This window comes from Stegodyphus dumicola, chromosome 3, assembly GCF_044657685.1.
Source record: "Stegodyphus dumicola isolate Sdum_Otavi_A_Nest chromosome 3, ASM4465768v1".
Classification (NCBI taxonomy): Eukaryota; Metazoa; Arthropoda; class Arachnida; order Araneae; family Eresidae; genus Stegodyphus; species Stegodyphus dumicola.
The window spans coordinates 134,036,254-134,050,736 of record NC_140770.1 but is presented as its reverse complement, the minus strand read 5'-3'; the positions used below and the strand labels follow the sequence as shown (position 1 = coordinate 134,050,736).

The 14,483-nt window shown below is 31.2% G+C and overlaps 1 protein-coding gene across 1 annotated transcript in view; it reads left to right on the top strand.

The window, feature by feature from the left end:
- The first annotated feature begins 329 nt into the window (after nt 1-329).
- The window catches only part of Phlpp (PH domain leucine-rich repeat protein phosphatase), a 143,620-nt gene continuing 129,466 nt past the window's right edge, over nt 330-14,483 (top strand). The window contains exons 1-2 of the mRNA XM_085813333.1: nt 330-580; nt 9,147-9,654. Of these exons, the coding sequence (XP_085669459.1) occupies nt 9,281-9,654 (374 nt within the window). The 5' untranslated portion in view covers nt 330-580; nt 9,147-9,280. The remainder of the gene's footprint in view (nt 581-9,146; nt 9,655-14,483) is intronic.

Sequence of the window (14,483 nt, the reverse complement as noted above, 5' to 3'; positions counted from 1 at the left end):
AAAATTGTAAAGTATGCACGCATTTATTATTTTGAAAAATGATGAGATTGATATTAATTTGACAATATTGCCATATACTTTCAGTTTTCTTCTAGAAGAATCCGCAGTATCTAAGTTAATAAAACGAATCAATAAAATGAAATATGTCTGTTATTTTAAAAAGATAATAAGTATCTCCTTAAGTGACCAGTTGTGGATTTATGAATAAGACTTCTCAACAATTATCCGGTCCCCCGAAATCTAGGTCTTTTGTTGCGATTTCCCCTATTCGAGCAGACGAATCTGGTGGCTGCTCAACCAAGACCATGAGAAGTAAAAAACTGAAGAAACCATTTGTTGTTAGGCTCTTCTGCGAGCAAGGTGCTTTGGTAGCATTACATAAGACTTCAGTAAGAAAGTTTCTTTGTGTCAATAAAAATACATTTCAAGTTCCGCTGTGAGGATGATGGTACTACAGGCGACTAATTATATACATATGATAGAACCGGTGCAAAACTTGGATATATTTGCCATCCCTGTGTTGGTTATTTTGTTGAAATTGGGAGTTTTATGATTCATTACTGTAGAAAATTTTTCAGAGGTAAGTTAATATTCCAGAAATTTCTTTTAAGTTATTTTTTGGAAAGAAATTTTACAATTTATGAAAATACTCGAAAATTTTACTTTATTCAGTTTTAATCAATTTCATTCGACATAGAAATAATGCATATCTACCAAAGCATAGAAAAATATTTTTCGTAAATATTAATCCCGAATGATTAATAAATAATTAGCAGTAATTAATTGTTATGCTATCATTGATAGTAATTGGTCGGCAATAATGAAAATTAACGACAGTTGTAAAAATGGTTAACAGTATTGCGCTCATTTGTCATTTTTAGTCAAAACTGCGATACACTACGTTACGTTTTTAAAGTATATATCGTTTAAGCGACCTGCCAAATATTGCATTACAAAAGATTATTTATTTATTTATTTTATTTTGTCTTGATGCAGAATGTACAACTGTCTAATATGATGCTAAGTGAAACAAAATTAATATTTTAGAAAAGCAAAAACAAATTTATGTAACCTCAGTAACGTATTATATTATCAAGTTAATTAAAGCGCATAATTATCTTATGGACTAATTTACTGAAGAAATTAGCTATCTGAATGATAACTATCTGATGATAGTTATCATTCAGATAGCTATCTGATGATTTATCTATATAGTATAAAATTTTAGTTTTAAAAAAGAAAAAAAAGAAAGAGTTTAATCATGCAGTCGAAATCCAGAAAGAAGACTTAACATTTTGGTGTTTTTATATATTTTTTTGACACACTTTTGTAGCTATTATCAAAATATAAGTACTTCTTTTTTCACAATGTAATACTACTAGTAATCTGAACCTAGTTTAATAAATTATGGCTATAGCAATAACTGGTCGAGAATTTATTCAATTATCTTCGATAAATTTTTGAGGGTTTTATAAGATTTTGTAAATATCAAATTTTTTCATGAATGTTGGATAAATTCGTAAACTTCGTATTTTTCTACTATTTTTTAATTTTTATTATAACTGCTGGGTTATTTTTATACTACCAAAATATTTGGAAATTTATTTTTCACTAAAATTTCCGCAAAAATACCCATAAAAAATTCTTATTCTAAAATCCAGGCTAGAAGGCAGGAAAAGTGAGCAACGCCTTCTCTGGGAATCGAACACGGACGTCTCGAATACGCGCCGAGTGCGGTGGTCATTACACCCCGAAGGCATGCTAAGAACGTGGGAGAAGTACCTTATATACTTCCCCTTTTAAAGGTCGACTGGGGTTTATTGGACCCAATCGCTAAATCCTGGTGGTGAAGAATCATCATTCACCACCTTTTAGTTCGGGAGCCACTGTAGAGACATTAGGTTATTTCGAAGCAGGAGAGATGAAAAATGAGCAACGCCTTCGCTGGGAATCGAACCACGGACCTTTCCTTATAAACTATATTCTAACTATTCGCTTTATTACTTTGTTTTCTGATATTAGTCATATTGATTATATTATCTCCTAATATAAATTTAGTAGAATGTATCAAAATGAAGTAACCCAGAAGTATGAAATTTAATTCCGAAAAAATTTTTTTAAGGGACTTAAATTTAAATCATGGAATAAAATTTTTTAAAGGGACTTGAATTTAAATCATGAAAAAAAATCCGAAAATTCTTTTAAAGGTTCTTAAATATAAATCATGAAAAATAAAAAATTCAAACTTTGAAAAAGAAAATAAATAAACCAAGCAGTTACCATCATTAATCGGAAATTAGTTGACTTTTCGAGGGGAATAAACCAACCTCCGTTCAATGAACAATAATTAATAAATGCGAAGGAGTTTTGTCTTTTACTCAAGTAAGAATGATTGTAGTTCCGTTAAGTTATTGGATTTTTAGAAAACTTGAGATATTAAAGTCAAATTGTAAAGTACTAAAGAATTCATTTTGAATGTAGCATTTTCATTAAGTCAATGGACTTTTTTAGAAATCTTGAGTGAATAGCCAAATTATGTAGTAAAAATTACACGATACTTGAGTAAAGTGTCCCCCTACACCCTCGCTTTCATGCATGTTAATTCAAAACTATTTTTATATAAATATAATAAGCAGTAGTTAATCTTAACTAGACTTATGAGACAGAACGCAAAGTAATTGAAATAAACATAAGAAACATAAGAAACTGTGCTATTTTTGCAAAATTAATGATATAAAAAATGAAAAATTGAAATATACGAAATAAGACGCAATAAAATGTACATGAAATACAAAAAGGCCAGAATATGAATTAATTAATTTACTTACTGCAAGTATTAGAAAATCTTTTTTTTTTTTTTATTTCAATGAATTTCAATTCATTTAATATATATATATATAATTTATATACTCGTATATATATTTAACTTTATCTTTCAACTACTTTAATAGTCTAATTAAAATGAAGAAAATTTAATAACAGGCATGATATAATTGTTTTTTAAATGAATTATTTATGTAACTGAAAGCATCACTATTTTCTCATCCAATTACTGACCGACAAAACATCCTTTCATAGCGGCGCATCCCCCTCTCCTTGATGAATGGGTGCAAAGTTAAATGTATGATGATTTCTCACATTAAAAGTCAGTCATTATCCATCAAAACTATTACATTACTGAATATTAATGCAGGAAGAACCTGAAAGAAAATATTCTTCTAGCCTACTTCTGGCATCATGTAATCAGTGTTTCGAAAACTTCACCCTCTGGCAATGAAAAGTAACGCAAATAATCCAATTAGCAATCCTGTCATTCGCATTTACTACAGATGACCTTTTATTTATGCGTCACTTTTATTTTAATTACTACCAGCCTAGTATCTTGATCAATTACAATCACTTTTTTTTTTTGAATATACTGTAACAGCAGTGTCAATCAAAAGTACTTTTTATTCTGTAATTTTATTAAGAAGTAACGTTTAATCAGTTAAGAATTCCAGAAGCCTTGATATGGATCTACTCCTTTTGGCTTCCTATGGCTTCACATGTCATCAAAGATCTATGGCATGAAGTTTATTAACAAGGCGATATCCTTTAGGATGTAATAGTTAGCAGATACGGGTCATGATTGAAATCAACCCAAATTGTGATAGGAAATTATTTTTCCAAAGATTAGATTATTAATTATATTTGTCCGAAATCTAAGGACGGAGAGTATTTTTACATCTGCATAAAAACGTATTTTATAAATGACATACGAACTGAACTTTAATAAATATTTTTGCAAAAATTAGGAAACATTTTCCGAAGATCACAGTTGGAGCACGGGTATAAGTTGTTTCCCAATAAAAATGAAATGAAGAGACTAGTTGGAGGACGTATATAAGTTGTTTCCCAATAAAAATAAAATGAGACTAGTTGGAGAACCTATATAAGTTGTTTCCCAATAAAAATGAAACAGATACACATCAGTGTAGGACGTGTTGAATTTCTTAAAGCTTCGCGATAAGCCTTGAGTCACATGATCATGGTAAGCTTGCTTTAGTTGGCAGAAAATAGTATCAGATCAGTAATGCTCTTTAATTAACGACTTGATAAGTCTTTCAAATCTGCTGCTTCCACGAAACCAAACTATTTTTCAGTTTTTTACTGACTATTTCCCAGCAGTCAGTTTCATCTTCAAATTCTCTTTTCAGATATTTATCTGAAGTACGATTTACTTACGATTCACTTACGATTTTGACCAGCTGTTAATGTTTAAAAAAAATTTAACAGATTACAAGAATGAAGCTTCTATTATACAGTGTGCCCATAATTTATTGACCGGATAAAAATATATTTTAAATAATACATAATAAGAGATAGGGGAAAAAAGACTGAATGAATTTTATTTAGCACGTCAAAGAATTTTATAATTATACTCTTCAACATGAGCCTCATTAGTTGCTTGGAGAATATCAAGTCTGTTCTCGATTTCCCTCCATACTCATATTAAGCATTTGCAAAATCATGGTACCTGTTTCTGTGGTGATTCCATATTTTAGTTCTTCAATGCTGCGAATCTCTGCAGCATAAACTCGATTCTTCAAGTGTACCCCAAAACAGAAGTCGAGTAGTGTGATATCTAGAGAACGGAGTGGCAATGAAATTGGTCCACCTTGAATCCAACGATTTCGAAATGTTTCATCAAGGAAATCACGCACATGTCTAGCCCAATCACAAGAGTCCTCCATCCTGTTGAGGGAAAAAATTGACTGCATTTCTTCTAATTGCTGTACAGCAAACAATTTCAGCATATCGAAGTAAATCTCCAAACTGATTCATCTTGACTTCTTTTCCAAGGAAAAGAAGTTAAACAATTACCTTGTTATGAGTTACTGCGAATCAAACGTTAACTTGAGGTCTACCTTGCTTAATTTTTCTTACAAAATGCGAGTTTTCGGACACCTAAATTTTGCCGTTATATCGAATAATCTGTCCTCAAATATGAAACACTTCATCACTGAAAACGGTCTTTTGAAGAAAGTGATCATCATTACTGATACAGTCAAGAATGTCTACAGAAACGTCCTTATGAACAATCGACCTGGGAATTCCAAGTCTGCAAGCTTGTACTGCGAATGGATTTACTGGGACTCAGGACAAACACATCTCGAATAGCGGAAACATTTTCCTTACCATCATTTGGGCTAGCTGCACCTTTTTTACGCAAAATATTTTTTACGCAAAACCTGTTTTACGCAAAATTGTCTCTCGAAAACCATTTGTTAAATGGTTTTTCATTAAACTCATGTTGGTATCTCCTATGAATTATTTTAAGAGATTTGGTTTCTTATGACCAACGAATGTACACTGCTTTTTACTGCATGGCGCCATTTCGACTGTAAATAAACAAGTTCTCTGTTGCCATTCCTAAAAACTAGAACAAATGAAATTCCTTGAATTAAAGTCTATATCGATTAACTAAAGACGGAAGATTAAAATGAATTAAAGATTATGCATATATATTTCAGGTTACTTTGAAAAATTACATTTCAATTTAGTTTTGTTATCCTGTGATTAATTTATGGACATTTTGTACAATATCAGAAATGTTACTACTAGTTCACGAAAATGAAATCAGATCACCACTTTTTCCACTAACTTCATTGGAAGAGAGAATAAGAAAATATTTTGTAAGAATGCAATTTCCACTGGTCCCTCTAATTTAACATATTCATTCGTATCACCCAAATGCCTACCCACATTGGGTTGCGTGCTTCCCGCATCATGTGTCGACTTCCTCCTCTTTTTACCCACCCTTTGTTGTTGGCTGCTACTCATGCACTCACGGGTTTCTCAGTCTGAACTCTGATAGGGATCAACAAAGTTGAAGCAAACAGAGTGATAGAATGGTTAGAGACAATATCACCTAGGCTTTCACACAATATTGGTAGATAGTCAACATATTCGTCAAAGAGGTCTTATTGATCGACTGCGTAAATTTACGCAGTCTAAACTCAAATTTACATATAAACGTAAAATTACATATAAGTGACATCAATAAACAAAAGGCTAGTACTTAGGTATTGCCACATGTAAAATATAGGTTTTAATGCTAGTTAGTTTAACTGTCACATTACTGTGCGGAATCTTAGATATTTTACAGATCCATTTTTGATGCATTCAGATTTTTACGGGAAGAAATTTTTTTAATCTATTGAAAATAAGAGCTATGTAAAGAGAAGAAAACATAGCATTATTACAAAGTTCCCATTTAGCAATGATCATCCAACATCTCTAAAGATTTATTAAATTTATTGGTGCGGGAAACGTTAAAAAAAATCATTTGCGCCATTGTTTGGATTCGAACCACGGATCTTCTAGGGATTCTCCTGGCATTAGGTTTTCCAGAAGGACATGCTAACGACTTACAATTAGGAAAGTATGCATAGGAAAATGCGATAACTCCTTGTAAATTTATGCTTTTCAATTTTCCCTCAAAGCATTTCTTTGAGATTTATAAGCGTCGTATTTCAGATACGTGTTCACTACTTCGAACAACATCTTTAGGTCTCAATAAACAGCAACCCAAGTTAGGGGAACGCAGTCGTCATAAATGGTAAGATGCTTAGCCATTTTATAACTTTCTTGGGAATGTTTATTTATTACAAGATGCAATGCAGAGAAAAAGAACTTCTACTGAGAGCTTTTTTTGGTACTACTCACAACTTCAGTTGGCTGAGTTTCATTAATTCTATTTCAGTTGTAAGATGTGAAGCATTACTATAGCACAGGGATGGCCAAACTTCATATCAGTAAGAATAGCATATTCAAATTCAAGTTCGAGAGCCGCAATTAGAGTTTCCAAAATCTGCAATTCCATATCAATATCATATTAAAAATAGTGTGTTATTTTGAAGCAGGAGCATCAAAAAGGAGCAATGCTCTCTCCGGGATTCAAACCCTGGACCTGTCAAATACGGGTAGAGTATACTTCAAATTACACCAAGAAGGCATCTGGAAAGGAGGGAGAAAATACCTTATAAGTGAAAAGAGATTAAAATGGAAAGAAACGCCTGGTTCTAAATTGTCAATGACAGTTTTCCTTAATTCTTTTGGACACTGAGTAGTTTTAGTTTACAATATTTCATTTATATATTTTATTTGCAAAAGAACCACACCACTCGCCATCGAGAGTTCCACGCGTCTTGTGAGTTATGCTATGGCCATCCCCTACTATAGTGCACACCACAATAATGAGAAAAAATTCACTTTATGTTAGTGATTTTACCAGGATTCTGCTTAACATTTTACTTCGATTATTCCAAAATGAGGAAGCCAAGTTGTGTTGGAATAATCAGTTTTTATGTTTGAAAGAAGATTATTTCAAGCTGTCTTAAGTAAATCATTTATTAGTGAATTTTACCCTTTGACTATCTAAAAATTCGCTGATACAAATAGAGATTCTTACTCAGAATAAGATGAATCAATGGTCTAATTCTCCTGTCTGAGAACTTGTCAACAAACAACAATCAAGCAGGTCAATTAGAAACAGGAAAAGAGAGAAGTGAGAAAGGAAAAGGCATGTTGGTTTCTCACTCCCTCAAGGAGTTGATTTAAATGATTTATTTAACATATACCTGAGTAATATTCAATAAACTTGTTTCATTAGGATTTTTCACTGTTTACAGTTTTCCGACATGTAGATATCCTTCTCTGAAATTAAACGGATCAACAGTTCTTTTTTCTGTCTCAAGTAAAATTAAGTTCACAATTAATTTACTGAAGTGCTTGTGATTTTTGTTGATTTAAATGGTTAAAAAATAAAATTAAATAGCACATTTTTGCTATTTCATAAGCTGAGTTATTAAACTAGTTACTTTTAACACCAGTTATCGGGTGCTGAAATTCTCCGGAACATTAATATTTCTTTCCAGGCCGAGTAAAATTAAGCTCCTAATTATTACATTCATATTTTTCGTTGACTTAAATAATTTAAAAAAGATAATTACATAATATATACTTGATTTACTGTTTTATTACTTTATTTCAATAAAAACAATACCTCAGTTTAATTTTCATAGAATAAAAACAAGTTATGTATATTATTTTAAAGAAATAGAAATAATTTCTTTGTTTAAGTTTAATATTGTAAAAATAAAAAAAAAAAATTGTTACGAGTTTAGTTTATGAGCAAAAAAAGGGAACAAATAAAGAAAAATTAATAAACTTTTTAAAATTTTAATTAAAAGAAAGAAATGGATTCAAAGTTTCAATAAAAGGCAATATCCTTGTTTGATTACAGTACATTAAAAATATAAACACTGTATTTTTACTGTACTGAAATCAAACATTATAGCTCTAATTCCTGGGCATAAGCAAATAAAAATTAATTTAATTGTTTTACTTAGAATAGAAATCGTTTGTTAAATAAAAAAAAGTAATTTTGTTGTTTAATTTTAGTACAGTAAAAATAAAATTATGAGTTAATTTCTGGATGTATGTAAATAAATTTAATCATTTTATTTTAATTGAAATAGAAATGGGTTGTGTGTTTGGACAAATAAAAAGTAATTTCTTTGGTTAATTTTAGCATAATAAAAGAACATTAAGTAATTTCGTTGCTTAATTTTAACACAATAAAAATAAAAACAATTTTATGAATTTAATTTCTGAATTCAAGTACGTAAAAACTAATCTAGTTTTTCTATTTGAAATGAAATAGAAAATGGCTGCTGGTTTAGGCGAATGAAAAGTAATTTATTTGTTTATTTTTATCGGAGGGGAGGAAGGTGCATTTTGTAGAACTAAATATATTTAATTTCATAATGACATGTAACATTTTAAAGGAAATAGATTGAAGGGAAAAAATAAAACTCTTTTACTTTAGCGTGAGTATGTATTTGGCCTGCAAAAATAATAAGGCAATCTAACTATCTGAATTTTTTTTAATATTCAGATGAGCTGTAGGCTAATTAATTAGTTTGAATATTTGAAGCTCTGGTCTACATTGTTAAGAATGGATTTAAAGTACAGAATGTAAATTATAAGCAAAGAAGACGAAGTTACTCTCTAATATTTTTTTAATTTATGTTTTAATTTTAACTCGATACTTGTGATAGAAGGAAAATGAAATTTGGAACTGATATTATTATTATTTTCAGGTAACCGTATAAAAATGAGCTTTGAAGAAAACTGTTACCAGATACAGTAATGCACCCAGGCTAACGATAGCAGAAGAGCTCCTACAGCTGTTCGGAGCCATCTTCTGTACAGTTTCCTTCTGCATAACTAAACAATGACTATCGTCTGCAACGGCGGGAACATCAGGTCAAGCGGGGAGAACTTAACCGTACCTACAAAAATCTCGCGCATGCAGCACATACAGAACGAAATCAAATTAGCTGGTAGGGAACTGACATCACTGCCAGACTGCGTACGGCAAAATGTCCAGTTGAAGATTCTGGACTTGTCGTACAATTTTTTGGGCAGAACTGGTGACGGTTCCCTCTGTGAACTCTCTGAACTAAGGAATTTGACGCGACTTAACTTATCTGTCAATGAACTGAAGACGATTGCTCTCGACTTTTGTTCTTTTCCATTTTTGGAAGTACTCTGTCTGTCTGGGAATGAACTAGAATACTTATCTGAAGGAATTGTGACTTTACATAGGTAAGTGTACATTGAATATTAATTGCATAATTAATATTACAGTTGAAATTCTATGCATAGATTTATTCAAATTATTTTTAAATTCTTCGTTTTTTCATAAAATATTAACCACTACATTTTGAAAATCTTGGAGCACAAAATTTCAAATAATGTATGAAAACTTTAATAGAATTTTTAGTGTTTTAAAAGTATTTTAAAAATGTCCGTACAAGAAATAAATCTGGAGAATTTTCTTAGTTGAAAATTCATTGAAATAAAAAATACTTCCAGTTAATAGTATTGCAAATTTGATTACAGTAGCAATTTCAATAAGCATATAATTTTATAGTAGCAGATAATTTTATTACTTATTAACTGGGCCTGAGTAAAAGCTATCGAAAACTTGACTGTAAGAGGATAACTGCATAATACCTCCAAAAGCCCACCAGCAGCCGAGCGGCAAAGTACCTGAACACTGGTATTTCGGTCCGAGGCTCGAGTCCCCGCGAATGAGCTGGCTGTGTGGGCGTTTTTCTGGTTTTTCCCCATGTGTAACATGTATAGGAGCCAGTTTCCCTATGAAAGTCCTCCCCGAAGGGATACCTCCCCTTAGACAGATAGCCCTCGGCTTTGCCATAATCACATAAACAAATATAAACAACCGTAATACTTAAAGGCATTAAGTTATTAAACTCTTTCGCATAATAACATTTGATACGTTACTGTGCTTATGATGATCTAAATAGGTCGTCTGTAAAACTAGTTATAATACAGTGTACCCGAAAATTATCAAAATGTGTGGTTATAACAAGCAAGGAAAAAAAAACTTGAAACATTCCGACTCTTAGTCCAAACAAGCATTCGATATTAAAAGTATTAAAATTCTTAGTTTGTCTATGTAAACAATTTATTACATTTAGCAGAATTTGTTTGACATTATATTTTAATCTGTTACTTAGTTACGCGTAGGTCCGGATTAGACTTTTAAAGGCTCTAAGCACTTACAAGAGTTTTGGTGCCCCACATGTATTTACACACTTTTTTCCCATTCTTTCATCCGCGATCTTATTAGCTACACCATACATTCCATGGTAAAACCGGCAATAGGAAATTTTGAGCTGCCCTCTTTTGATGATACCCTGCAGACTTTTTTTTTTTTTTTTTTTTGTTTTTTAGTCCAAAGGGATTTGAATCCCGAAGGACTATTAGTTTCGTTTTGGCATTTTGCGTCGGACTCATAAATGTCGGTTCACTTTTCAAACTGTTGCCACAAAATGTTAGAGTCCTGCATTATATTTGAAGAAATTAAATAATGAAAAATCTGCATAAATGTATGTATATTTCTCTTATTGTGATAAAACAACGGTACATAGAGTCATCGAATTTTGAATAACGTAATCCTCCAACGAATATGAGCATGTGGAAGACCAAATTTGAAATTTGAAATTTATTTTATGATCGATTTCCTATTTTTTAAAACTTTGACGAATTTTTGATTAACAAACTCAAGGATTTCAAAGCGAGCAATGGCAACGTTGTGCAGAAAAAACATTTTTATCTCCAGCGCGTGAGTCTCTGTATCGCAAATTCTAAAGATATGCTCGTTTTAAAACTATTTTGCAATATTGCTGTTGCACTGGATCTTATGGTTTAAGTGCGAGGAACATGATATTTAATAAAGAAAGGTAACACACAAAATGTTAAAAAACGCCCCTTTGGACGTAATTTAAAATCTGAAACATTTCAGATTTTTTTTTTTTTTTTTTTGTTTTTGTTTTTTTTACGTGGTGACATGATGTTTTGGTTAAGTTAAATCCAAAGTATTCGTAATCGTATTTAAGATCATAGATTGTAAATAACCAGAAGTGAGTCTAAAATGTAAGATTCCAATGATCTGTCTTTAAGTAGATTTTATGCTGATGCCAAAAATTGATCTATAAAAATAGATAATAATAATATAAAAGAAGATACATAAGAACTGACTATAACTGAAGTGTGAGCTTAGAAGATCACAAGATTACATCAGCGGGAAATTCTGAATTATAAAATTGTTTATCTTTAGAAATTATTTAAAAATTATTTACGGAGAATTTCTTTTTTTGCTAATGGAAGATTACAAAGGTAAGTGTAAACAGAATAAACTAATATGAAAGAGAACAGCAATACTAAAATTAGCAGAGGAAACGGGCTTAATAATTCGCATTCATGTAAGCAATTTTCAAATCTAATTTATTTATGTTCGATCCAAATCTAAACGTTGCAAAGAGTTATCGCATTCCGTCTTGCATGCTGTCAGCTATCATGGTGGAAGTTTTAGCACATCCAGCAAGCAATTTAAGCACATCCAGTAAAGATCCATGGCTGGATCTCGAGAGTGGCATATTTAATTTTTTTTTTTACATTTCCTAGTTCCGAAAATTTAAATTTTGAAAGTTTAAATGCAGATGAATAATAAACATTGGTTTAGTAGCATTAATATTTTCAGCATATTCGTAATTTTTGTTAAATTTAATACAAATTAATATATATTTTCTTATTTAATTGCAATTCTGTAGTATTAACACTTGGATGATTGATCTAAATTCATATCTCTATATCGTAATCAGGCATCAATGTTACTATGATTAGATTTGTGTTCAATAACACCGCGGAATGAGTTTTGTTTATTTAACTATGGCGAAACTTATGAGGACTATTTGCCTAAGGGTTATTATGCAGCCGGGTTGTTCGTTGGTTGTATAATTATTAGCGTTCATCGACTTTACCACTCGGCCGTCGTGGACTCAGTAGATTTGGTTTGGTTTCATTAGATTACGGCAAAGCATTCGAGGGCTCTGTGCCTTAAGGGAGGGATGCTTTCGTGGAGGACTTTCTAAGGGAAACTGGCTCGTATACACGTTACACATAAGGAAAACCACGAAAATGACCATGCAGCCAGCCCATTCGAGGGATTCGAACCTCAGACCGAACTACCAGTGTTCAGCGACGTTACCGCTCGTGGGCCGAACTCAGTAGGAACTGCTTTTGCTGGCGCATGCTAAAACTGAACACGTCGAATGGATCAGCTTTCTGTCAATTGGGGTTCTATTATTTTAAAGAAGAAGTCTTAAGATAAAAAGTTGGGTTACGTGAATAAACATACGTGAACTTAGTTCTTATTTTATTGAAGCCAAATACACTTTTATAGAATCTAAGGTTAAATGAGGAGTATGAAACTGAAGCATTAGTTAATATTCTGTAGTTAGTCAAAAGGTAACTATGCACAATTTAAGTTTTCAAAATCAATTAAATGAAATGAAATTAAGTTTTTAAAATCGAATTCTGGCATTAACTTTTGTTGCTAAACCATCAAATTGGTTCTGAAAATGCCACTGCATCTCATTACATTTTGTAAAATTGTTTCTTATAAAACTGATGATAATAAAAATCGGAAAACATGTTATATTAATATTACTTTAGCAAAAATTGTAGTAAAACTGATATTTTTTATAATAATTAAACATTTCTATTCGTTACTCATAGCATCAATTTTTGATTAAGTTTGTATGAATCTTAACAACGCAAATTAGTTCACTATTTTAACTATCGAATTTTTCTGTGTTCTAAAATTAGTAAAAATTATTTCTTTTTATTTCGCAAAAACTTTTGAAGGAATATCGACAACAAAGTACTCGAGGGCTTAGACAACACTTAAGCTTTTGTGTATTGTGTATTTGTTTGTTTGTATATAGCTAAGCGTACAAAGGTTATGATTAATTACAAAGGTTACATTAGTAAGATATCCACACAAAGGTTACATTACTAAGATATCCATCAAAGGTTACATTACTAAGATATCCATACAAAGGTTACATAACTAAGATATCCATACAAAGGTTACATCACTAAGATATTCATACAAAGGTTACATAACTAAGATATCCATACAAAGGTTACATTACTAAGATATCCATACAAATGTTACATTACTAAGATATCCATACAAAGGTTACATTACTAAGATATCCATACAAAGGTTACATTACTAAGATATCTATACAAAGGTTACATTACTAAGATATCCATACAAAGATTACATTACTAAGATAACCATACAAAGGTTACATTACTAAGATATTATGATTGTCATCGTGAAAGTCTTTCTAAAGGGAATTGGGTCGTATTTTGCGTAACAATCGCAGAAAATCACCAAGATATCCATGCAGCCAACCATTTTCGGAGATTCGAACCCAGATCGAACCACTAGCGTTTAGTTGTTTCATCAACTCGACCATTTATGAAGCCAGATAGACCCATAATAAAAAAGAATTTCCTATTTAATTTGGCTAAAATTCATGCTGTATAGCATATAAAGAAAAACTGCTTAATCAAATTTGGAAAGGCTACTACAATTTAATGGAACTGAACCTGTGACCACCGGCATAGAACGGAGACACACAGCCAATGTTTATTAACCTTATCCACACTTCCTATACTCTCGTCTGATAGTACTTGCCAGTGATAAAAATAGAAAAAAAAATCTAATGTGTACACCATATGACTTCCTTGTACGGAATATTAAATTATACACATTTTTTCTTGCATTTCATTTAAACTTATTAGATTGAATTAAACCTAGTACTTCGCCTACAACGCATAAACTACAATAGAATAAATGCATTCTTTAAATTCACTTTGTTTACCATAGCGACACTCTGGCTCTAATTTAACTTAACAGTATTATATTTCGTTCATATTATAACTCAGAATGCACAAAATTTATATCATTTAAAGAATTATCTAATCGTTGCCACATGTTCTATTCAAATACTATAATAAAACTAGAACGATCTATAAAAGAAATTAAGCAA